At 41.9% G+C, this 26039-nt stretch overlaps 2 protein-coding genes and 1 long non-coding RNA gene across 4 annotated transcripts; 2 read left to right on the top strand and 1 right to left on the bottom strand.

Moving 5' to 3' along the window:
- The first annotated feature begins 51 nt into the window (after positions 1–51).
- On the top strand, positions 52–13554 carry rab11al (RAB11a, member RAS oncogene family, like). The gene is made up of 5 exons (XM_086217864.1): positions 52–369; positions 4913–5108; positions 5731–5924; positions 8800–8880; positions 11400–13554. Exons 1-5 carry the CDS (start codon positions 330–332, stop codon positions 11537–11539), a joined length of 651 nt encoding a protein of 216 aa, XP_086073990.1. The 5' UTR covers positions 52–329; the 3' UTR covers positions 11540–13554.
- LOC147252937 (uncharacterized) lies at positions 1415–2421 on the top strand. 2 transcript variants are annotated; one of them, XR_015118512.1, is made up of 4 exons: positions 1415–1508; positions 1596–1784; positions 1880–1984; positions 2075–2421. It is a non-coding gene; the product is annotated as an uncharacterized LOC147252937 (long non-coding RNA). The 2 variants fall into 2 exon arrangements; XR_015118511.1 differs by having other exon boundaries at positions 1880–2421.
- On the bottom strand, positions 13500–26039 carry mex3a (mex-3 RNA binding family member A). Its single transcript, XM_086217863.1, has 2 exons — positions 25597–26039; positions 13500–22552 (listed from the first exon to the last, which is right to left on the bottom strand). Exons 1-2 carry the CDS (start codon positions 26015–26017, stop codon positions 21405–21407), a joined length of 1569 nt encoding a protein of 522 aa, XP_086073989.1. The 5' UTR covers positions 26018–26039; the 3' UTR covers positions 13500–21404.

Genomic DNA, 26039 nt, shown 5'->3' on the forward strand with positions numbered 1-26039 from the left:
CAGGTGTCGATCAGCCATTGACCATTAAGAGCTAGCAGTGGGGCGGGACGGTAGCGCTGACGTCACGTCGCAACCCCGGTTATGGCAAGTGACAGAGGGTGAGGAGGAAGACGAAGGGAAACTTTTGTCAGCTAGTAGTTACTGCTGTTTTTTCCAGTCTGAGAACAACAATAGTATCGTATTACTTTCCTGTTAAAGCGAATTAAGGTTTTTTTCTGATATATAAACATACATATACGTATTTTTTTTCGTTCTGTTTGTCGCGTGAAGCTAAAATTCTCGAAGTAGGTGAATTCACCCGAAGTTTGTTCGACTAAGAGTTGAGGAGGATGACTAACAGAGAAGACGAATATGACTATCTTTTTAAAGGTGAGTCGCTTTTGTTTATTTATTTATTTTTCTTTCTTATTTCCTAGCTAGGTAGCTTAATTTTTCTACACCGGCGTCACCTGCGAGCCGAGCGTTCGTTTGATGGCAAGTTGTCAGGAGTGTCTGCCTGACAACAAGCGGTAGACGACGGTTATCAGTCCCGGAGTCGGAAGGCACCTGCAGGTGGCTCCTGGGTGTTTATGGTGGAGAGAGGAGACGCCGCGGAAGTTAGGATGTGGCGTTAAAGCTGGTCAACCATACGATTGCAACATTAGCAAGCAGCTTACACGGAATCTTGGCGCTAAGCAGCATCAGCCGTGGAATCATCATCTTGCAGGCCGATGATGCAATCATCCTCGGATGCGGCGATGGTCAATAAAGAGTCCTCAGCTGTGACATGACGGGATAGCGTCATAAAACAATTAGAATAGTTTGATCCAGTGTTTTCTTTATGCAAGTCTTTTACCTTACAAGTCTTGATAAACCTATGTAGACAGGTAAAACTTGCTCCAGGGTGATCTAACAAGCCTGCCAGGTTATTGATTTTTTTTTTTTAAACTGAGGAACACATATCGCAATTAAAATGTGCAATCTGGTACAAAATAAACTGTTACTGTTTCAAAATGTCAGTATTTAAACATTGAGCGAACCTAAAAAAAAACAAAACCTTGATATTGTGACACTAATGTCGGGATGATTACTGGTTCTTTTACTAAAATTAACAATCAGATTTTAGATAAATACCCCTGTTATGTGTATATAATGATTTAGAGGGTAAAGGTAAATATTAGCCTTTATAACCAGGGAAAAGACAAGGGTATATTTTGTCTTATACCATGATGTGGATATTATCGATATATTTTCAAGCCCTCATATCAACTGAAGCCCATTTAACTAAAAGGAAAATTATATTATCATTGTACATTTTTAGTTTTGGGCTCGCTGTCATTTTCACACACTCAGTTGCACAACATGAACGTGTTACCAAAACTTGGTTTACTTAATCTGTCTGTTAATTTAGCATTTTTTTTTCCCCTTTAAGCAGATTTACAGAAGTTAGATGTTTACTCTTCTGGTATTGAGGTGCCACAAAAGTATGGAAGTCAATACCCAGCCCTAATAATTGGAGTTTCTTACAGGTATCTTCTTTTGTAACTGTAATTCTTAGTTAAACCTTGTCTATAACAAGGGTAAATGAAGAGCTCATAGTCCTTTTTTAAATATAGAACCTAAACAAGCATGTGTTGTCAAACTGGAAATACTTGCACGAAGCGTGCGTGTGGCCACAGAGGAGCTCTGTCCCTGAGCAACAAGAACTTGTCAGTCACCTACTCATTCACTTTCAGACCAACTCACGTGGTTTCAAATGGCAAATTTATCTGAGTCATGTGCAGTAATGCAAGGACACCGATAAGGTACCGGCCCCACTCAATCTTTTCCTTAAACCACGAGAGCTTTTAGTTTCGGCACTCCTTTTGTTCATTCAACCTCCTTTTGTCCCTCGTTGTAGATAGCATGAGTCAAGCTGGGTGAGCTCTGTGAGTCACATGAACCTTTTCCTGACGGGGACATCAGTACAGGAAGTTAATCTGCTGAAGCATACCATACCATACAAGTTATTAGCATTTTATGTACATGTATGAGGAACAAAACCCATCAGTTTCCTGGTAGCTGCTTTAAATTAATCTCTGGCCCTTCTCTCTAGACACATCTTCCTTGATTGGAGGCAGAGGAGACATTTCACGATTCAGTAGAGTAAATTACAGCCATCTGCTTCTTCCACATATTTCTTTTTTTTTTTCTTTATTGAAGTCATTGTAAAACAGGAAAATCATCATCATCAGAACCAAAAGGCATCTCTTTAGATGGCTTTCCTTAGACAGTATAGTGGTGCAGGAATCACTCCTAAAACCTGCATGTAAGTGAATATTGTTGAACATCCAATACTCTCGTCTCAAAGAAACGCCTGAAATAAGGTCAGAGGTCAACACTGCATTTTTTGTTCTTTTAAAAATAATCTTTATTAACATCTCTCTCGTAAGTTTAGAAGCTTTAAGGTGTCATAAAGTGGCTAAACAGAATTAAATGTCATAAAAAAAAACCTACAAAGGCTGACGCTTAGTGGTGATGACGCTGAAGTCATGCTTCCGTGATGTAGTTCTTTCACAGGAGAACATCGGCATACTTCTAAAAGTTGCATTTGCGCTTAAAAAAAAAAAATCCTGAAGTAGTTTTCATTTTTTATGTCTGGTTCGCAAAACTTGAGTGTCATATAGTCTTTGCTCGTTACAGTGTTTATTTTTGTCAATAATCCAAAGTCCAATGCAAAAAATCTCATGGGTTTTTGATGGCAAACCCATGGCAGTGCTTACTTTCAGCTAGTCATGGTATGTATTGAGGTCAGTGATCAGAAAAATATTGTAGTTTTAAACTCTCAAGACTTGGATTTACTACACTCAAGCTCAGTCTAGCTTGGCTACATCTTGTAACTTGGCTCGGGGTTGTGTAATGCAACAGATATGTCTTTAGAGCTGAAGGATGCAAACAATAGGTTTGTGAATGGGGGTGTAAAGCAGCCATCATATTACCCGGCTGATGGCAGCAGACCTGGAAATTGTTGCATAATGATTTTTTTTTTTTTACTCAGCCCAAAGATCTTTTGTGCTGGACAAAATGGTGAATGTCAGCATTACATTTTTTTGACATGTTGGAAACGCACTGTGTTGTACTCAGTAGCTGCCCATTTTATGAGGACACATCCATTTTGTTTGAATAACAAAATCTAAATAAGGCTCCTGGGAAAGTAGACCTCTGTCTGTTAGCCTGAACCTGTCCTTAATGTGGACAGGTTTTTACCTGTGACACCATAGTTACACTGACAAATATTGTGCAGGCTTCCTGTAGAATGAGCAACGCTGTTTAGACACAGTGGATGGATTGTTATTTCAATTTCAACAATCCCTAACAAGTTCCTATTTCCTAATAGAAGGGTGGTGGGTGCTTCAGTTGGTGTGGTAGGTTCCCTCTGACAAACTGACTCATCTGACAATTGTGTAAGTAGTTTGCTTACCCAACACTCATGTCAGTCTCTTCCCAACTAAGTTCATTTAATAATCTAATCGAGGAGGGAACACAGAATTAACTTCTCTGTTTTTATTGACTTGCTTTATTACTAAGCTTTAAAGGATGGCTCACATTAAAGCAACATTATGCTGCATTGTTAGCTTAAGGTAGTTTCAACATCAAATAGCACCTCTTTCATTCGTCCTCTGAGCTTTATGTATGTTTGCATTATGTAATTAAAGTTAAATGGACATGGAATGGTCGTTAACTTGTAGTGCAGCTTTCAGGTAGTAGAAGAAGAGACGATTAAGAATCAAGTCAGTGCACTGAACAGTTGTTTCCTGCGTGACTGCTCTGCCCCTTTAGAAGACTAGCAGGAACTCCTGAGTCTTGGTTTATGGAGGAAGCTACAAAGAGAAATACTCAGTCAGCATAATGCTAGCCATATTAGCAACATTTTAACACATGCACAACTGCTGTGGGTCCAGACTGACAGAAACAGTTTTGAGATTGACCATAAGTGTGGTAGAACCAAAAAAGTTTTAATCTCCTCTTAAAACATCTTTTGGTTCTTCTCTTTCCCGGTCTTTTTGTCAAAAACCAGTTATTTCGTTTCAAATGTTATTACAGCAGTGCTGTACTCTGCCAATTCTCAAATTAAAGATTAGATTGCTCCAGCATTCCGTATTTTACCACGTAGTACCAGCAGAGACGCCATTGCTGCTCAGCAAAACTTCATAATACTGATATTAAATGTAAATGGAGCTATGTATAGTAGTAAAATCTGAGTTTATACTGTAGCTTAATCAAAACATGGCCAAATATAATCCGTGTTAGAGCAGAGTTGAGGTTATTCAGACTTTGAAAATTGTAAGATTTTTTTTCAGCAGTTCGGCATCACACTGACTGCAGCAGCGTTTTAGCAGAGGTTTGGATTTGTACTTAGTTGTCATGTGTCTTAACATTTATTTTTGCATGAGGTTTTTAGTGTTACAGCCTTATAAACAACATTATAAGGAGCCACCATGAGTATTCATCTCATATAGTAAATGTCTCGCTTCTATCAATGATTAAAAGTCTTCTCCTTAACTGATTCACTGCCTTTCAGTCAAATGTTGTCATGATGGAACTATGTTTGACAGGTGAGATCCGCAGTGGAGTGCGTTAATGATTTCACCCGAATAGAAGCAGTCAGACTGTGGAGCATATACTTCCTGAAAAGAGCAGATGGTTCTTGTATTTGTAGCCTCAGTGGGAGTCCCCTGAGTTTCTGCTTCACCTTGGCCTGGAGCCACACATATTCGTCATTTACGAGGCAGGGAATGAATTACAAATGAAAATCAGATATAATTAACGAAAAAAAAAATTTGTTCAGTGTAACTTCCCCGAGTCTTGTTTGAATCGGGTATCAAACAACTGCAACTGTAATGTTGATAAAAGTTTTTGTTTCTTTGCCTGAAATCCTACTTTTTTTCTGTAGTGGTGCTGATTGGAGATTCAGGTGTTGGGAAGAGCAACCTGCTGTCCCGATTCACCCGGAATGAGTTCAACCTGGAGAGCAAGAGCACCATTGGGGTCGAGTTTGCCACGCGCAGCATCCAGGTAGAAGGGAAGACCATCAAGGCTCAGATCTGGGACACAGCTGGACAGGAGCGATACCGAGCTATAACTTCTGCGTGAGTACAGCCCACCATTGAAGCTTTCTTGGAAGAACAATACAATGTTATGGAGCTCTGCTTCCTCAGTGTCTTTAGTTAAGTATAGGTAACATGCACGCGCACAGCCAAGTCACCTTGCACTATTTAAATCGGGGGACAGGAGATTGAAGAATAACTTTTACTTCCTCATGCATTTACCATAATATTGTATGTCTCTCCTGTCAGAGCTATCACACATTCTGGCAAAATTGTTGGCATTAAAGGTTGGTAGCTCACAGACAGAAGAAACCTGAAACAACTTTCTTAAAATGACTAGGAAGAAATAATCGGAAGTGATTAATGCTACAAAATGTGCCTTTGCCATGGGCTAGGAAGCGTTTGTTAATCAGCTTCCTCCTCATCCCCCAGTCATGTTTTCATCACTACCAAACTGTCTAACATGGAGGTATTACTACATCAGTCTCTCACAGGCTGCAGTTTGCAGTAGGTGAAGTCAATAAATGCTCTCTTGTGCTATGACCTTTTGGCTAGGTGAGCCTGTATGACACACCTTCCAAGAATCCTTAAGTCAGTAGTTTACGATGAGGAAAATTTGTCTGCTCCATTTCACATTTTCTTCCTCTCCTCTGTTCTTGTCCAGGTACTATCGTGGAGCAGTCGGAGCTCTCTTGGTTTATGATATTGCCAAGCACCTGACATATGAAAATGCTGAGCGCTGGCTGAAGGAGCTCCAGGATCACGCAGACAGCAACATTGTCATCATGCTCGTGGGAAACAAAAGTGACCTGCGCCACCTACGGGCGGTACCCACAGACGAGGCCAGGGCATTTTCAGGTATTATCACTGTACCCGTGTTTTGTGTGATCCATGAGCCTGTGGGGTTCTCAAACTGTACCACGTTTGCGGATAGCATGACTAGAACTGAGAGAATGAACATACAGGACCGCCCCCCACCCCCTGGAACTTTAGTCTGATGTGTAAGGCACTTGTTGAAAGTTTCTTTCGAAGTGAAGTATGTGTTGTGTTGAATTCTTAACAAAATTGTTGTGCATCTGTTCCCATTGGAAACACCCATGTTAGAAATGTTTGCAATGTGTTGTTGGTAGGTGTGCTGCATCTACATAAATGCCTCCACCAAATGGCAGGTGTCCTTGGCTCCTGTGTGCTTGAGTACATGTAAGGTGCTCATCAGGAGGAATGCCTATAGATCAGAAAGCCATGATTCAACTTAATTAAACTCGCATTTATCTCAGAACTTGAGGGACTTCGACGCTTTGTTTCAATACAACTTTACTACACTTAACAGCAGCCTTGAGGAATGACATTGTCAGCCTTTTGACATTCAATAGGTTGGGCCTTGTGTTTATTCCTGACCTTGGATGGTTTAGCTTGTCTGATGCCGCGTTGTACTTGCTCCTGTAAATGACTCTTGATTGGGCCATGAGAAAGTCAAATACATTACATACATACCACAGATCCACATCAAAGAAGGTTATTTTCATTGCCAGGTAACTAACATCTCCACTAGTTAGGGCTCCTGGATTGTACTTATTAGTTTTCTCTACCATCTACTGAATTAACCTACATTTGATGTGGTGAAATCAATTCAAAGTCTGTTACAATGTCACAGGTGAAGGGTTCTCCCCGAACAAACAGTGACAGTAGACCATTCCAATGCTTATTTGGGCCACATTGTGACATTTATTCAGACAGCCTGTATCGGGGAAAAGCTGGAAGTGAATCAGAAAAAATCGATGTGTCACTTACCGTATGGATACATCTCTGCATTACACACATACATTTTATATTTGGCAACCAGGAACTGCTTGGAACTCCCACTGCACCACTTCCTTCTTTGAGTGACATGATACTCGATCGTGTTTTTCCTCCTCAATTCCTTAAAGCTGGATAGTGAAGAAACTGACATCACACCAACAAACAGACACAATTTTAAGTATTGTTTACATATCTTTGTTTACAGAACCTCTTTGCAAATGAGATTCCTTGAGAGATTTTAACCTCTCTCTCTCTCATGGATTCAGTAAATCTATCAGGATTTCTCCCTGCAGTAGTAAAACTGTGTCAGCTGAAATATAAAGATTCACTCTGTTTTATTGCATGAGATTGTATGTAATTGTGTCCTTTGGTATTAGATCACATCAAGTCCTGTACTTGACAGTTACTCGGCTGCTTTGTATCTTTGAACATATATTAAGATGCATATCGAATCAGTCTCGGTGGGTGAGATGTACTCCTAGAGCCGGGGTGTCCAAACTGGTCCAGTAAGGGCCAGCGTGGCTGCAGGTTTTCATTCCACCCGAGCAAAAGCAACACCTGATTCTACTTAAATCAACTAAGCTGTGTCCACACAGCTCATTTGTTGGATCAGGTGTTGCTTTTGCTTGGTTGGAATGAAAACGTGCAGCCACGCTGGCCCTTACTGGACCAGTTTGGACACCCCTGTCCTAGAGTCATGATATGCATGAATGGAACTGGGCCTGGATGATCAAAGCAGTAACACTCTATATAGATGATAGGTACGTCATCACAAGCAAGAAGAAAATTGTTGAATAAAATGTTCAGTAGTTTCATTGAATTGATTTAATAAAATTGGCATGATGCTACACAAAAAACATGCTGCACTTGGCTGTAGTAACCCCAAGTGTGCTCCCTCCCTGGCTCTAAACAGCCCTACACATCCCTGAGTGACAGAGCTTACAAGCAGTGACATGCAAATGCATGCTTGATCAATCATGTAACAGGTGTCGTTCACTTGCACTGTTGACATGTGGCACAACAGCGTAAAGCACGAAAATGACTGCAGAAAAATATTTTGATAAGGGGTTAAAGCCTCTTGATCTTTTTTTTAGGAATTGGTAATCAACAGTTACTGATAATCATCTATCATTTGAGGTGAAATGTTGCATCATGATCATTTTTCAACCACAGACAGTTGACAAAAAAGAACATACTGCCTGTTATGGCCTTAGGAGTTGCCAGAGCTTCATCACGTCGAGGAGATCTTGGACTGATGAGACTGTGTTCTCCATCACCATCATCAAAATAACAAACTGGAAGGTACTTGGAGAACCCATTCCTCCGCCCAGGCCTCAGCTAGACCCTATGTATCACAAATGCAGTTTTTCTCTCTGTCCCAAAACTTAGCCTCATAGTTTTTGTGTAATCCTGCTAACAGACAAACATAAAGCACTGAGGAACATTAGCGGGAGTATCCTAAGAGGAATGGTGTCAATCCCCGGGGAAGACCCTTGAAGGATCTATGCCAACGCTGACTGAACACGTAGTACTTGTCTTTCCTATAATTTGTCACTCATCTGTGTATCCTCAGGCGAACATTTCATATACTTGTATAATCATTTCAAATAAAATGCACACCTCTCAGCAGATTCTGATATGAAAGATTCCCACCAGAATGTGAACCGTTACGTTGATTTCATTTTTAGTCTTTTAAGTTCAAGACTGTTTACCTGCAATGGAGAGAACAGTCAGCTGTCGACAACTCAAACAACTACAGTTGTTGCAGTTAAACATCTCTGGAGTGAATGTGAATTTTTTGTGCTTTGACATGACATCCTGCTATCACACCTTAATTCAGTACTCTTAGTTATTACGAAACGTAAACTAATAATGAATGTGGGCCTGTTTTATATTTCATGTTTGTGTATATTTTTACTTTTTTTTTTTACAGAAACGCATGGCTTGTCTTTTCTGGAAACATCAGCATTAGACTCCTCTAATGTGGACCTGGCTTTCCAAACTATTCTCACAGGTGAGAGCAACATTGGTGTTTATGTCTTAACCCTTTTGTATGTGTGATTAGTCAGTTTGCTGCAGGAAAGTGTGTTTGATCCTGAAGGGCAGTGATGTCTAACTCTCCTAAGCTATGTAATGATGATGTTCTATATTTAAATCATTTGTAAATCGCTCTTATATAAATCACAGTCTGTAGGTGTTACATTTCCATTCAGCTTGTGATGGTTTACGTAACACTGTCTCTTATCAGCCACTAGATGGCAGCAAAATCCTCTAATCTGCTCTCTGTGTCAGTCAGTCAACTGACAGCATGTCAGTGGCAGCAAAACCACCTGAATCTTTTTTGAGGTCAAAAACACAAGTGATTGGAACAGTCAGCCAATCAATGCTGGTGAGTGCGACTGTGAAGATGGCCAATCACCAGCAAACCACAGAGCACTGGTCTCTGTGGGGGCGTTCACCTGTACCCCGCTATACGGCACAAGATGCATTTACTTGTTCTATAAATTCCGGTCGTGGTTCACAGATATGTTTTCTTAAGGAGACATAAGTGAGCACATCCCCACGGGGCACATGACCACACTAGCAAGTGCATTTGATGTTTGAGATTTGGTAACATCAAGAATAAAGCAACTGTTTTGGTTTATTCAATCTCTGAAGTGCCTCAAGGGGAAATTCAGTTGTGAGGGATGCCTCCACTTCAGTTCCTCCAAGGGCTATCAGGCTGAAAAGTTGTGCCTCGTGCTCCATGTACAGTCCCCTGATGCCTTCACATAGGTGGCTTAAGTAATTCTGCCCAAACCACAGCTTTATGATTTCTAATTCATAAAAACTTCAAACCAACAAGCCCCACTGAGCGAACTCTGCTAATTGAATCATTAAGGGAGGGGAAGAGAGCAGGTTAAGGGTGAACTAGTCGGCCAGTAAAAAGTGAACTTTAGACTCAGTGGAGCAGAGAAGACATCACACAGGAAGATAGCAGCAGCAGACAGATAGATGGATAGATAGCAGGCCAGAGAGTCGTCCTGCTTGTTATGTCTGTTAGGGATGTCACAAGAACTGATTGATTCCAAGTCAATACCAAACTCTTAACACGTGACAGTACTTGTGCTGAAAGTACCAAAGGTAACATAGATGCAGTGGAGATAATGGACAAAAACAACTACAAGTAGAAAGGTGGGAATTGTACATGGAGCAGCTGCAGCTGCAGCAACAGGTCTGCTGTGACTTGAGGGGGAAAAACATGTTTTATATGTGCACAGCAGGTTTTTATTAAATGAGGGAGGGATGCACGATAATGGAATTTTTTTTGGCCAATATTTTACAATTGATTGGGCCCATACCTTGTATTTATAGATGTTAATTTTATCTGTATAAAAACAAGTTTGTATGATAATCACATTTTCACATACAGAAAACGATAGTAGTTGTTTAAGATGTCAGTCTCAGTCCCACGGCCGATATTTATGTTGACCCAGTTTTATTGAAGTCTCTTCTTATTTGTTCATGAATTATTCATGATTAACCGCCTGAAATGTTATCACCTGCTTCAACCTGGCCTTCTGACGACTGTGTACACAACTGCTATGTTTTAGTTGAACGGTAATATTCTCCTGTTTTTGATCAAAGGACAAATTTCAGGATGAAATCAGACAACCAATGTATTTGGTCCCCTTTCTGTTTCCAGCTAGTGAGTCCCAGCTACAGTCATCTGCAAGCATCTGCTTTAAAAATCAGGCAGAAATCAGCACTTTCTCTTTCAGTGAGTTCTGACTTCTAGTACAGTGGCACAATATAGTTATGGATAAAACTTCAGTCTCCTTTCAAAAGAGGCTAAATTCATGCATTTAGTGGAAGAAGGTGGGGAACAGTATTCAATTCACCGTGAATGTGCCTCGGAAGGATGTTTTAGGCTAATTTGACCAGAGTGCTAAGGAGTTAAACTTTTCAGCTTAATAGGCAGTTTTTATTTCATGACTGTTTAGTTCCACATCTGGCTGTAGTTTAGAGTTAGAGGCAGTGTCCAACAGAGATGTGTTCACATTAGTCCTGCTCTAACAACTGACCTCTGCAATGGCATCTAAGTTTAGGTAAGAGGCATTCAGACACTCATTCCACTTGAGCCAGTATTTAAAAAAAAAAAAAAAAAAAAAAAAACGGCACTGAAAACACTCGTGCATTTGAAAAGCTCTTGTTAGCGCATCTCTGTTGTAGTTTCTTCTTACCAGCATGCAAGGCCACAGAAGCAAGTCACAGACCCATAAACGTATTTAACCCATGTTCCTATTGCACTTTCATGTAACACACATTGTATTTTGTTTATTTGGAGAATGACTAAAGTGAGACTTGCTCCTGCCACATGACATGCCCGTTTAGGAGGAAAGAATCCTGCGCTGCTGCCAGGAGTCTGGATAGAACAGTTGTTGTTCAGTTTCTTCATTCTGTTTGTCCTTATCACAATATGTCCCACTGTTGCTCGGATTTATAGGCATCTACACATAACTCATTCTCTTTCACCCTTCTTCTCCATCACAGCCATCTACAACATTGTGTCACAGAGGCAGATATCAGGACGCAGCGACTCAGACTTCTCACCAGCATCTAACGTAGTGCCCATCACAGTCGAGCCCACCCAAAACTCAGCCAGTAAGGGCGTCTGCTGCCAGACCAACTGAGACCTTACCACTGACCTCTTCCTTCACCTCTGTGGCATTTGGAGGAAAAGCCAGATAGACAAGAGAGAGGCAAACAGGGAGAGATATCACACAAGGACACTTGTATGGGGTTTTATTTGTCAGATGTGTGGTACAAAGCGGGAGATCAGTGAAGGAAGGGTGGTAAAAAGGTTTAGGTTACCAGATGGGGGTGTGGTGAGAGTGGAAGGTAAACAGGTGAGCTACACTCTACCAAACTAACGCGTGAAGTCCCACAGCTCTGCTTGGTGCTTGATCAGCTTTCCAAAAATAAAAGAGGTTCACCATCAGAAGTGATTCACAATCTAATGAAAAATTTAACAGGTTGTACGGCCCCCTTTTGTATCTCATCATGATTTCTGTCTTTTCGAACTGTCCTTTTTGAAAGCTCTATATTACAAGCCAGTAAACGCTCCCCCCACAGTCTCCCACGACCAAGATACTGGGCTATAAAATCCACATCCAAGACTGAACTGTGACCCCACTGTCACCACTGTCATCCCCATTTTCCCAAAACAATCTTAGGAAATCCCTCGCAATATTTATTGAACACTATACTATATATTTTGTTGTTGAGTGGTTAAAGGGTTTGCATTTTAACACTGGCTCGTTTAAATTTTCCATTTTACTCATAGCTTCACAGCAAAGGAAGCTCTCTTGCTGTTTGATGATTTTTTTTTTTCTTCTTTCCTACAATTGCATCTCTGTGTAAGGAGCTTGTAAGGGGCAGCTACCTCAGTAATAGAGGAACCAATGTCATCTCCCCCAAACGACATGCTGGAATTCAGTGGAAGCTGCTGGCTTTAAGTTGTGCTGCAGCAGGCCACTTGGAGCAATAACATCCCTCCCTGACAGTGACATGTAATTTCTTTTTGATTGCTTTTGATCTTTGTTTGGAAGGCTTTCCTGCTCTGTGCACACTTTGTACTTTACAGATGAGTCATGCTCTTGCAAGCTTTGCACAGTGTTAACTCTAAATGAGATGGGATAGCTGCATCACTTATGGTAGGGTTAACTGTCTCCCATCACGCCATATTGGCTCCGCTGATGACCGCTTCAGCCTTGTCATGAACAGTTTTGGGTGTAGTGGCAGAGATTAGGGAATTGGTTTTTAAGACGCAGACAACCATGCACTGCTACCGCTGCCTGCTAGCTGGGTTAGCTGGATGGATGGATAATGTTTCAAGGGATGAGGTAGTGAAGGCACTCAGCCCTTCCCTGCTCATGTGGTCTCTGATGGTACCCAAGATGGCTTGTTTTACTGTAAGTGAAATCCTTTACTGCCTTCTCACCTACTCCTTTCTGTCTCTCTTCACGATATGTAACTGGAACAGGACTCTGCCTTCTGGGATCTCCCTGAGGTCTGCCCTCGCTCTCACTTGTCTTTATTTCCTGTTGGGGTGGGGTGGGGGGGTGGGACTTGCATTCAGGAGACAGGATTTGGTTTATTAGCGTCTAATAGTTTAATAGAGGAGGACAAGCAGAAAGGATGGTAGCGTTGGGATGGGGTTGATTAAATTCAAAGGTTATGCACACTGACGGTGTTGATCCTGCTGATGTGTTTCCACATCAACACTGACTTCTGTTGACTTCACAGGTTTTAAAGTGGGTGGTGTAAGTCGGGGCTTTTTAAACATTCTAATATATGTATATTTGAACTGCATATGTATAATAAACCTCATTTGTTATAGCCTGTCTCTCATGTCTTAAGATGCTTCTAAACAATAAAAAGCTGCAAGTAGCAGGCCTCTTCATGAGAGCGTAATTAACTGAGTTTAGATTCTATGATTTTTAATAACAACATTGATGCAATGCTACTGGTTTGCTCAATTTCATTTGGGAAATCCGCTGTAATTCAACAAGACAGTGGCACTACACTAAAAAGTGATACTGTTCTTTTGATCGCCGGATTAAAATATGCATAAACTTCTTAACACAGTTTAAGCTGCTTCTTTTTTTTAATGTTATGAATCACCCTTTCAAACAAAACACACAATTCATTTCAATTGGAGATCATTTCATTTTTTGTTTTTATTAGAAACATTTACAATACATCTTGAATCTTGGAAAAATAACAAAGAACCAGAACTAACATGGCGCAGATACAATAATAATAAAAATGTCTCCAAAAAATGTAATTCACAAAAAAACGTGTGCTATAAGAAATAAACCTGCAATATCACATGCCTTGTAAGGGCATGGCACACTGTAACAGAGTTCAAAGACTTCTTTTTTTTTTTTTTCCATCCATCAAAGTTGACGGTCAGCCACAGAGGGCCACATTGGCAACCCTCTTTCACTGTTCACAGAGAAACCAGAAACTAACGCCAGCTGCTGCCGGCCCAAAAACTAATGCACTACGACCACTATTAGACCGGTATGAAACACCTCTACTGTGCTGGAAATATTGGAAACGCTACCAAAGACAAACTGTCAGACTGTATCGGCCTCTTCGGAAAAGGTTGCGAGTTTCATCAGCGAGCGCCACTTCAGTCCCCATCCTTTACATGCAGCAGAAAATGTGCCATTGTGGGGTTTTTTTTGTCAAGTTTTTTTTTTGTTTTTTGTTTCTTAATCATCTGTTACGTACTCTGATACAAACTTCAAGTTAATTCATACGGAGTGCAAACTCTTTCAACTCTGACAGGTAACTGAGGAATCGTTGAGATGGGGACTGGAATGGTGTCTTTGCCTGGCTTTGTCAAACTCTTGTCAACATTCTAGTTTCCAAAGAGACTCCCCACTATGAAAATCTACAGAGGAGAAAGAGCCCAGGTGGACACAACCTGCACCATTTCTCCCGTCTAAGTGACCATACAACATACATGCAAACTAGTACAGCAATGAGTCTGTTGTGTGTGTGTGTGTGTATATGTGTGCATCTAGTTACATAGATCTACTACACAGTGCGCTGTTGCCCTCTAATAGATGCCTCCGCTCAATTTGCACACTTCACCTAATTAACGCATTAGGGAAAGTCTGTCATAAAAGGCTTTCTTTAAGCTGATTATGATCCGTCGCTATCGATCACAAACTGAGTAGTAGATGTAGAAAATGTATGAATGAAAGTGTGTACAAATTACGTGTGGCCCTATTTGCAAGAGGGCCACAGCTGTCTCATTCATTCCAAGCGTTGCAGTCGTAACATGTTTTATACGTTTGATAAGTAAAAGCGAGTTTAGATTACAGAGGAAATGAGTAATGAGTTTCAGTCAGTAACATGGGGTTAGTTGAAGGGGGGAAAGGGGGGTTACAGCAAGCAGCACTGCAGAAAGAATGCTGATGCAGGAAAAATATATAATTGAGGCACAAAATTGATGCTCTGTGACTAAAATATCTCCAAATTCTAAAAAATATTATATTATTTTCTGTCATTATTCCACTGTGACCGCACTGATGTTGAAGTGGTGCACGTCCGAAGTTAAAATTTAAGCTATGGCGAAGTCTTGTTCCATTTACCTAATCTGCAGTGAAGTAAATGGTAAAAGACTAGCATCCATAACTTTCATAAATAAAACTTCTAAACCTCTTTTCTCATTATTTGTAGAAACTGACCTCCCTGTGTTTAGAAATATATTAACTTCTTGTCATTTTAATTAAAAAACAAAATGTCTCGATTACTCATAAATATGTTGCTTCATTTTTTTTAAGCTTTTCATAAATAACATCCAGATACTGACTTTTTTTTTCCTCTGCTTTCTACGAAATAATAACCCATGTTAGCAAAATAGATTTGAGAAACTGTAATATGTTTTTTTTTTTTTTTATTCATTTTAAGTTACTTTCTATAAATGTATGCGGAAGAACTCAAATATAGTTGAAAACTTGTCGCAAATGCTTTCCAAAAAACAAACAAAAACTTAAAGCTTACTTGTAAATTGACAAAACAATAAGCATAAGGAGTGCATTAAGTTGAGTGGTCTTTTTTTTTTTTTTTTCCTTTTTTTTTTTTTTTTTTACATTCAAATGCATTACTTGCTCAATGTGTGATTTAGACAGGTTGGTACAATTGCTTAAGTGCATCCATTGAAAATAAGGATTTCCTATCACTCCTTAAAAGGGATTCTACATAAATGCATAAAGTCCTTTTCATATCAAGAGAAGAAAAACATCAAGAGTTCCTACCGTTACTATAATAGAAAGCTTAATACAATATTGTAAATAATACTAACAAGAAATTAATGAATCAAATGTCACTGCGAGTCACCCCACCCCTTTGTCGCTCCACTGAATTAAAAAAGTATTTCATACCGGGTGAGTTGGACAAATGAAACTTACACCTTAGCATATTCTTAATTAAACTTTATGTATCAATTAAACTACACGGCAAATATATGATTTGTAAAACCAATGTTCACTTTAAGGTCTTTAAAGCTTTTTTTTTTTTATACACTTCAGGTTATCAGGCGGATGAATTCTTTATGCAGTCTTAACTTTTTCAGATAAATCTTAACTACTGTACTATAGTTCACTAACATGCAGTCAGAACTTAAGGATAAAGTCAATGGCTCTCAAAAGAAAAGAAAAGCACAGTGTTTTGATCACGATTACACTGTCGCCTTGTTTACATCTCGCGTGGAGTTTACTCTGAGAATCTTAAAAATTCAGTCTGAATTCTCCCTGGCTCGTCACTGTCAACACAATTCCTTCTTAGTCATTTCTTTTTCCTCTCTTTTTTTTTTATTTTCATTTTTTTGAAGATTACCCATCCCAGTCCACTTTTATCCCAGCAAAAAAAATTTTTTTTTTCTTCCCCCCCAAAAAAGATGAATGCATTATACCCCCCCCCACCCCCACCCACCCACAACAACGGTACAGCAGACACCTACACAGGGGACTGGAAGTGCCAGGATGTGCTTGAAGCTGGTCTCTTTGGGGAGAAGTCAGTGTGTTACCGGCACCTCTGTCGTATTCATCTGATCTTACAACACTGAAACATGATATGCTTTCATTTCACAGATATCGATTGAGTGGCCTCGAAGACTTTTGGGTAAACAGTGTAATTCTAGCCATGAGATTATTACCTAATAATCCTGATTCAACAAACCCGAGATGAGGTTTTTTTTTTTTGTTGCTGTTTTTGTTTTTTTTATTATTATTTTTTTTTTTATTATTCCTGAACACTAAAATAACTCAAGTTAGCTCTCCTTGTATTTTGGTCTTTGGCTATGTTTGACCTTTCTTTCTCTCTCTCTCTCTCTCTCTCTCTCTCTCTCTTTCTCACTCAAAAAAAAACAGAACAAACAAAAACATAAAAATGTAGGTGCAACACAAGTATCAAATAGAGCCATGAGATCAGAAATATAACGACTGGAAACACAATCTTAAGATATGCTCTGAGTTACACGCCTGCCTCTGGGTGTAATGGAACGCAGAATAACGAGAGTAGAGTCCAAGCGCGTGTCATCACGACTGAGAGTGGCTGGTACAGTGCGACACTGCTGTTAGTGCATTTTTGACCAAAAACTTTCAAGATACCAGTCGGTAAAGTCACTAGCACCTGGTTTGTCTTTTTTTTTTTTGTTGTTGTTTTTTTGTTTAATTTTAGAGAAACCGGAAAGACCTTCTGCTCTGGCTTTTTCTACTTTGTGATCACTTTGACAGCAACATCTGATTTTCCTCTCACAGAAATTTGCAGTTTCATCACTTCAGCGCGACTCAGCAGTCCTGAAGTTTGTCTTGACCCACCCTGCGATCTGATTGATATTCAACACAAAAATTAAGCAGATGACTAAGACCCTGATGAACACAACAAGAACAATCACTTATCCTGAAACTGTTACTAATTAATTATCTCTCCGTTTCCACACTGACATGAATCCTTAATGAATTGCGAGCAGATATGAGACAAATGGTATCATCCAAATAATCAAGGTCAATGTCTGAATAGGATATTTAAAAAGAACTGACTTCTCAGACTCCTGTTTATTGCTTTTCATCCTAATATACATAGAGACTGATTTATTCATAAGGGGTTAAGTTATTACATATACAATTCATTGGAGCTTTTATTTTAGCCTGGATTTATACAGTAGCGGCTTCATAAAGGATATTCATTATTACAGTTTATAGTAGTGTCTGATTAATTTTGCATCTATATATTTGGATGAAATACTAAATTAATCAGTTTAAATAATATTTATTAAATGTATGGATCTATCTTATACTATTATAGTCAGAAAGAATGATGGGACGCATATATAAAAGATTTACTCTCCCTAAAAACTCAAACATTTTTAATTCCATATGCTAAAACATTGACAATGACACTTTCAGTTTGTAAAAATAATCAAAACTTCACTTTACGCAGGCCTTTGTCTGGATGTCCGTAACTGATACACATACTGTATTTACATAGATGCTCAGAGTGCTTTCCCATAAAGTACAATACTCATAACTTATACAGCGTCTCAACAGGGAGAATCTCCAATAAGCCCTCTCTTCATTAAACCAGTGCAAAACTCGATCAAGTCATCAGCATTGACTAAATGGATGAGAGGTCTCCCAAATTACCACTAGTACTAGTATTAAGAATAACAAGAACCACCATTATACAAAAAATGATAGGGAATCCTTATGTGCATGTCTTTCAAATTCTATGAAATATATTTCACCATCAGTGGTCGGTTTGGTATTTATCAGATGCGCATGTTTTGTCATAAGGTGCTTTACTCTGTATTTTAAGTTGAGTGTTTTAAGAGCCTAATTTCCTGAATCCCTCTAATCCCCAACCAAGTAGTTTGATTCACATTCGTTACTCCAAAAATAAGGACTTTACAGGTTGTTTCAGGGGGTGGTACTATCAAAAAGGCCAAAGATGCTACCTTGTTCGCCAAAGTAATGGCAGTCTTTTCATAAAAAAATATTAAGGCAGGAAAAAAAATACTACGTTCAAAGAACAGTGTCGTACTGCCTTGAATTTGAAAGCTTAGGCCGGACCACTGTGCAACTTCTCCATCTATAAAATGTCTTATTCCTACATTTCATAGAATTTCGAGTACTTTTTGCAAGTGCAGCGCTTACGCATTCCACGAGTACTGCAGGCGGTCAGCTTTATACATTAAGGAGGGGCATTTGCGTCTTAGTGAACAGAATTTGTCATTATCTTTTTAAGGGTGAAGCTGAGTTTAATTGTTCTCCAATACAACACGAGGGGGGCGAGCTGAACCACCGGTGTTCCTGTCATCACCGCTAGCCCACATGTGGCCACAGAACTTGCTGCAAGACTTGAGTGATCGTTAAATTGCCAGATTTTCAGAGCGTGCTTCTCTCTTTCTCCAGCTGAAATGACCCCCACCACCACCACCGCCACCACCACCGCCATCACCACCACCTTCTTATTATTCAACAGCTTTAATCCCTACCCCATCCGTTCTCCTCTAGCCCTCTCAAATCCCCAGGCTGGGGCTACAGCAGACGCAGAGGGTGTGTAATTTGATTCAGCGTGAGTGCTGGTTAAATGGGGCGTTTCCTCCGCTTTCCTGTCAATTACAATTGCGTGATTTCATTCTGGGAGCGCAAAGTGATGGGGGGGTGGGGGTGCTGCCATTGGCTGAAGCCCCAGTGTCCATAGTGAAGGGGCAGCTGCAGGATGTCCCATATAGTAGCGAGCTGGGGGGGGGGGGGGTCTTGTGGGTAACGAGAGGCGGGGGTTTGTGGAAACTTCGATCTACGCTGCTGTTGTCACACAAACAGGAGCCCTTCCAAATTTCAAGGCGGTGGGAGTGGGGGGGGGGGGGGGGGGGCTAATGATGCACCCCATGTGATGAGATCATATTTTTGGGGTGAAAGAAGTCGTTGATTGTGACAACTGAAAAGGATTCACGGCAAATTGTTTGACATAAACACTGAAAATAGGTAGGTGCAGGTCCTGATAACTGTAGATAATTTATGTATCCCCAAAGCCTCCCCTCGTTTCACAGGCGCTGCCAAATTCAGCTAGTGTCTTTCAAATTTTGTGTGTGCGTATGTGTGTTTTGGACAAAAGACGCCCCCTCTCCCCAGTAGGGATAGCTCAAAGCAGCAAAAAAAGAGGGGGGTTAAGAGGGAATGGAAGGAGGGGGTTCTGTTCACCCAGCTGCATCCAGACCATCCAGCCCTCTCTGTGCTTGGAACAGTGGGGCGGGGCAGGAAGGGACTCGCTGCGGGACCCTGCCGTACACCCTCATACAGCTCCAGAGTCCCCACACGGTCCGCACCTGGACCAGCCCATTTGCCTAATTATCAAAGAGCAGATCCGGGCCGTGTCCAGGCACTCTGCAGCCCACGCCGCTTGCGGGCTCAGACAATACGCCCCTCTCAGAGCACCCTTCGAAAGCAAATGATCGAACTGTAAGCGGGGGGGGGGGACATAAAAGCCACTCCCAAAGAAAAGAGAGAAAGAAAGGGGGCTAGACGAGACCTCCAACTTGGGGTCACAGCCACAGTGTGCCATGGAACACCTGCTCCTGTACAGCTTTGCTAATTACAGGGGAGACAGCAGGCCCCTCGGAGCTCTCACGTAACGCTCGTGGTATTGGAGATGTGCTGATGGATTTGGGACTCTATTTTACAGTTTCAACTATTTTAATCCGCTGCTGATTCAGAAAAAAAAAAAAAAAGAAAAAAAAACAACATTTTACAGGTTGACTCAGCTCCTGTCCACAGTCTAATTCTCCTCCTTATTTACAGTGCACACCAAAGTGAGTAGCGAGTTGACGAGAGCTCTTGTTTTTTTTTTGTCTTATATCGTTTGGCGACTGTGGCCAAATGACCACAGAAGACAATAAAGCGTGGTTAAGGTGGCTTTGAAACAAGTCCATCGGGGGGAGACAGATATCAAGAACTAGCCAACTGGATGAATTCCAAGGCTTTCGGCCTCACAAATTAAATCAGTGCTTTAAGCCAACCGAGGAACCACATGCTTTTCAAGTGCCACGAGGAGCGAGCTTTACTGAATCTTTTCAACAAGCTGTAGTGACCAAGGTGTAATCAATGGCTACTGGAAAGAATTTTGTACATTATACAACTGTTCTCTATCTCTGTGAATAATGGTACCAATAAAATGTATCCAAATCCTATAAATAAATGATGTCCCATCCTTTTTTTAAGCATTAATCTGGTTTATAAGAATATAAGGTATAAGAGTCACGTTTTTCTTTTTTTAGTTGTATAGAGTATGTATAGGCTGGCTGATGTTTAGGCTTCGACTACAACCAATCTATTCACATTTTCTCTTCGCTAAAATTAATATCTACTGTGGGCCAATTATATCAAACCACAATCACAGTAAAACTGAGGCTAAATTCACCTTTAAATCACCTCCCAAATTTTCTAGGTATGATTGACAATCCTATTTTAAACCCAAGATGATTGTATGGTGCGGTGCAAAGAAAATTATTCTTTTTTTTTTTTTTCTCTTCCTTCTAATAACAACATTGACTTTCTAGGTTAGTCCGGTGCAGATTGGGTACCTCAACAATCATCTTCTTCCTTCCATATAAACCCACTTCATGGTAAAATAAAAAATTTGAATAATAAAATGTTCACATTACTGTCTACCTCTGCCTTCACTGTGATTCATGAATGAAAAACAGCAGCAGTCAAAAAACTGAAAGGTACTATACTTCTCTTATAAACAAAACTTTTATAAAATATATATGCATATATATATATAAAAGAAAAACTTAAAAATATTTCTTATACTTTTTAGTAAAGCAAGCAGTGCCTTCTAAAATATCTGCTTGATTGTTTTTAAATTTTCTGAAAAACAAAAAAGTACTTGTGTATTATAATAATCATAATAATAACAGTAAATAATTATTGAACAAACACTGACAAAACTAATGATAAAAACTGATGTGGTTCCTTAAGAGAATATTCGGATGGCCTGTGTGACCTGCGTGTGGCACACCGGGCACTCCGGGTGGTTGAGCTCACAGATTCGGATGGCACACTCCATGCAGAAGAGGTTATGGCCACAGGGCACCAAGGCAGCCGTCACTTTGCTCTCAAAGCAGGTCATGCAGTCCCGCACAGTGGCCGGTGGCGAGTCCGGCACTGGCAGACGGCCTGGGAAACCCTCGCCGGCTGAGGTGGGCTCGCTGTGGGCGCGGCGAGCCTGGGCATGAGGTGAACCGGCTACGGGCACAATGCTGGTGACTGAAGAGTTATTGGTGCTTCCACCTCCACAAGGTTCGGGTAAACCTGGGGAGAGTCTGGTCAGGGGGAGTGGGAGGCCTCCGAAGCTCTTGGAACGCTGCTGGGCGTAGAAGGCCACCTGTTTGGGGTAGTCGGGGTCACCCCAGCTCTGGGTACCCTCTGATCCAAAATAAGAGCAAGGCTTTTCTCCAGAGCTGGAGAAGTTACTCTTGTTGTAGATTCCCCCTCCCTCGCTTCCCCCTCCCCCCCCAACCATGGCATCTGAGAAGTTCTGGCGGTAGCTGCTGGTGAGAGGCTTGCGCTGGCCCCCCTGCAGCCCCCACACCTGCTGTAGCCGACTCTCCAGACCACCGCTGCTGCCCGCTGGGCTGCTTCCACCATTCGGCCCCAGACAGTCATTCTCATTATTGTGGTCGTGCAGGCCTCCCGTTCGGAAAGCAATGTGTGCTTCAATCTCCTCTCGGGCCCGCTCGGCGTTGCTCGGCGACCCCGTGATTTCAAAGACGGGGTCACGGTCCCGACTGGGGGTGACGATGTAAGTACAGGTTTGCTGCTGGATGCGCTTGATGGTGGATCCTTTAGGCCCCACCACTAGCCCCACAACACGGTATGGCACTCTCACCTGAATCGTTGTCTGACCTGGCAAAGGTGTGGGCGGGGAGCCGCTAAAGGACACTCCTAGCTTGTTGCGAGATGCCCGGAGCATGGAGAAGTGCTCAGCAGCAGAGATGATCTCACGTCGAGCCAGAGCAACATCCTCCTTCCGGCCTGTGATTAAGAACACAGGCTCCTCTCCTCTAACGGGGGTTTTGATGTAGGTGTTGGTCTTGGCCCTCAGAGCTTTGATCTTGCAACCTGTAGACACAAACATTTTAAAATAAGTAAATATTTCACACTAAAATCAATTTTGTGAATCATATAAAAGTTTACAGGTGAGAAAACTAATAGGGAGCCTCAACTCTCCTTTGTAAAGTTTTGGTTTAATCACCGCTTATGAGCACATTATGTTGCAGATTTAACTGGCAATAGATACACTGAGCTATTACCATGAGGAATGAGGTTTCCAGACACCAAAGCACGAGTGTACTTATTTATGAGCTTTAAACCAGACACACAACTCACTAAGAGCTACAATGATGGTGGAGACATAATAGCCAGCATAGATGTGACTGCTGTGGATGGCTGTAGGAGCTTTAGCAGATTCATCTGCAGCATGTGGCTCACCTTCTGACCTCCCCTTGAACTCACGAGACAATACAGATGAGCCACATATGCTTCGTTTTTGGGCCGTTTACTTCCCTACATCTGCCCTGTTTTTGATCGGTGACGAATTACCTGACATTGTAATGGAACAGAGCAGGATATATGCAGTAAATCAGTCATTCCTTAGGAGGACTGCCAGATACATTTGAAGCCAAAGAGGATATGTAGCAATTTGGTTTATATTGCAAGCATTCAGGATGTTTGCACCACAAAACTGGTCGCTTTCCATAGAGGAATTCGGGCGGCATCCCCAGTAAGACTTACTGAAGAGAACTCTGCGTCTCTTTGGAACCAGAAAGATTCATCAGGTCCATTCAGGAGGCTAATAGGCGCAGCTACGACAGACCACGGCACACCACTGCATTACCTATCAGATCGTCAGGTAGACACTTTAAGTTGAGGACGATGTCTGCCGTAATGTGACTAAATAGGCCAATTTCATTCAGGAACACTTACTTCTCAGGATTCAGTGGCAGGGACAGAGGGACAGCGATACTCTGTTTTAGCGCTGCTCAAACTCCAAATCTGAAAATACCCTTTGTGGCCATTGCCCGGTATGAGGCCAATAGATGTGTTCATGACCCAGAGGCTCACGGTGCAACTGACAAAATCCTGATCTCAATTACACAGCACCTCTTTATTAGTCCAAATTAATGTCTCAATTAAAGAATTATCCGTAAACAAAATAGACAAAGATTAATTACATAAGAAATTAGGGTCACTGGAGATTTTCAAATGTTATAGTACAAGTAGGAGATGGGGATTTCAAAACAAAGCCACACTTGATGAGAAGAGCTCCAGAGGAAGACACAAAAGCATCCTCAGCAATCAATGACTGTGATTCTGACAGGAGCGAGCAATCATATCCAGCCCTTTCTTCATAACAGGAAGCTCCGGTTGCCAGATTCACCAGGCAGGCAATGAAGCACGGTCCTGAGGAGAAGGGGGTGTGTTCGTAGTGCCAGCTAACGAAGGGCCTGAATCAAAAGCAGCTCAGGCTCAAATCCCCCCAAATCAGCACTTCTTCTTGGTTAAGGCAAAAGGGCCCTCTCGCTGCACTTGTGCTCGCTGGATCCACCCTTCGGCTGTCTTCGGATACCCCCATTAAAATTCAAAACTTAACACTTCAGAGTAAGGAAGAGGAACCGCAGTGGAAGACGAGGTGCACTTAGCTGCTCAAATCAGCACAGCGGTGGGGCGAGCAGAGGAACGCAGAGAGGCATTTGAGCCACCTCTGACATTTGTTTTTGTTTGCAAGACAAGTTAGCTGATGGTACCCTACCCACCATGCACTTTGCAATCCCGTCTCTGCCCGGCCCCCCTATTCTCCCCTCTCCTGACTTGGACAACCATTGAGAGTGTGCAGTGAAGTGGGGCTCAGGAGGAGCTCCAAGGCGTGACTCCCATTCAGCTTTTAGATGCCCCGCCACCCCATCCTTGTTGTTTCTCCCCCTCTAACAATGGGTGCCCCCTACATAAACACAGAGCGGAAAAAACGTGCTCATGTAAACTTAAATTCAAGCACAACTTGCATCCAGTGGAAACAACAATAGGGAAAAAAAAAGGCAGACACCAGACAAAGATTTGTCTGCAAATGAGCCCAAAACAACAGAATATTCTGTTTTTAAACATTCCCACCTCCTGGTGCAACTTCTCGCTGAGTCACCCTGAAGACCATCCCAAGTGCCAGGCAGCAGCACTGTCTTAATGCAACCCCCCCTTCCCGTCCCTCCCCCGACTTTCACACCTTTGTTTGACAGCTGCTGTCATTCAACTTCAAATCTTTCATAAAAATTAGAAAAAAAACCTCAAAGAAAATAAAACTGGGGGGAGGGAAAGGGGGGGGGGGTCTGTAATGTGTCAGGAATTGAACTTTCTAACTCCCTCATTTCAAAAAAAAAAAAGGGAGGAGGAGAAGGGGGGGGGGACCACGCTGGCTCTATTGTCCAAATGTGTCAGTGGGGCAGTGCGCAACATAAACAAGCTGCTTAAATTTCTGGAAGACGCTTAAACATCTCCCCTTGTTGAGAGCAAATGTCTAATTTTTTTTTGGAGGGGGGGTGTTTTCTTAGTGAGCAATTCGCAGGGCGAGAGACATTCCTCATCTCACCAACAGCACGTTGCCTTTTGAACAGTCTGGCGCGTCTCAGACGACAAAGGAAGCAAGTGCTCTCCCTGCTCCAGTGTGTCTGTGCGCTGACATTGATGGCGTGGATGTAGAATAATTCGCACAGGAGGGAACAGGGCTCTCTCTCTCTCTCTCTCTCTCTCTCTTTCTCTCTCATGCCTCCTCACAAATCCCCCCCCCCCCAAAAAAAAAGCTGAAATAAACACAAAGCAGCGACCGAGGAGCTTCAGTGTAATGATGATGTGAACTTGCAACATTGAGGCAGGAAAAGTGGGAGGCTGATGTCTCGGGGGAGTACAAAAAAAAAAACACGCGAGCACACACACACACACACACACACATACACCACTCCCTTTTCTTTGTCAAATAACACCAGGTAACAGTTAGAGAACAAAAAGCAAAGCGTACGGGAAATCACGGTGCGAATAATGCAGCACTCTTGGTGCAACAAAATAAAAAAAAAAAAGCTCAAGTTTGGAGGGAAATTATTTGCAAGCCAGCGGTTTACCTTGTCTCCCCACTATTTCGGCCACATGTTCAGAGCTGGGCACTGGGACGCATTCTGTTATGTTGCAGCCTCGTCCTTTCGTCTCACTTGAGGAGCTCTCATACAGGGCGCACAACTTGCTCTTCCCTTGCAGAATCGCCGAGTCCCCGCCACCGCCGACGCTATTCGTGTGGTTGTGGTGGTTGTTGTTATTGTTACTCCGGTCCTGTACTCCTGTTGTTGGGGCTCCGCCGCCGTCCTCGCCTTCCCCGAGCCCCAGCAGAGACAACTGGCCCAGCGCGACCCTGAGGGCACGGGAGTCGTCTTCCTCCTCATCGGGCGGCACAAGGAGACCTTCGCTGCCGAAGCCGGAGCCGGCCAGATCCCCGCCGTAGCCCCCATTTTTCTCCATGATCCCTGCTAGAACCAGCAGGCTAGGCATGGCTAACAAAAGAGTGTGTGAG

The sequence above is a fragment of the Aulostomus chinensis genome, chromosome 11, assembly GCF_037954235.1.
Source record: "Aulostomus chinensis isolate RoL2024-O1b breed Wild chromosome 11, RoL_Achi_v1.0, whole genome shotgun sequence".
NCBI classification, from domain to species: Eukaryota; Metazoa; Chordata; class Actinopteri; order Syngnathiformes; family Aulostomidae; genus Aulostomus; species Aulostomus chinensis.

Bases quoted from the DNA above. Each gene is read 5' to 3' on its own strand.
- rab11al (XM_086217864.1), top strand. From the start codon at position 330: ATGACTAACAGAGAAGACGAATATGACTATCTTTTTAAAG. The intron at 5,109-5,730 runs GTGAGTACAGCC...GTTCTTGTCCAG, and splicing joins TACCGAGCTATAACTTCTGC to GTACTATCGTGGAGCAGTCG. The intron at 5,925-8,799 runs GTATTATCACTG...TTTTTTTTACAG, and splicing joins CGAGGCCAGGGCATTTTCAG to AAACGCATGGCTTGTCTTTT.
- mex3a (XM_086217863.1), bottom strand. From the start codon at position 26,017: ATGCCTAGCCTGCTGGTTCTAGCAGGGATCATGGAGAAAAATGGGGGC. The intron at 22,553-25,596 runs GTAAACCGCTGG...TTGTGTCTACAG, and splicing joins CGAAATAGTGGGGAGACAAG to GTTGCAAGATCAAAGCTCTG.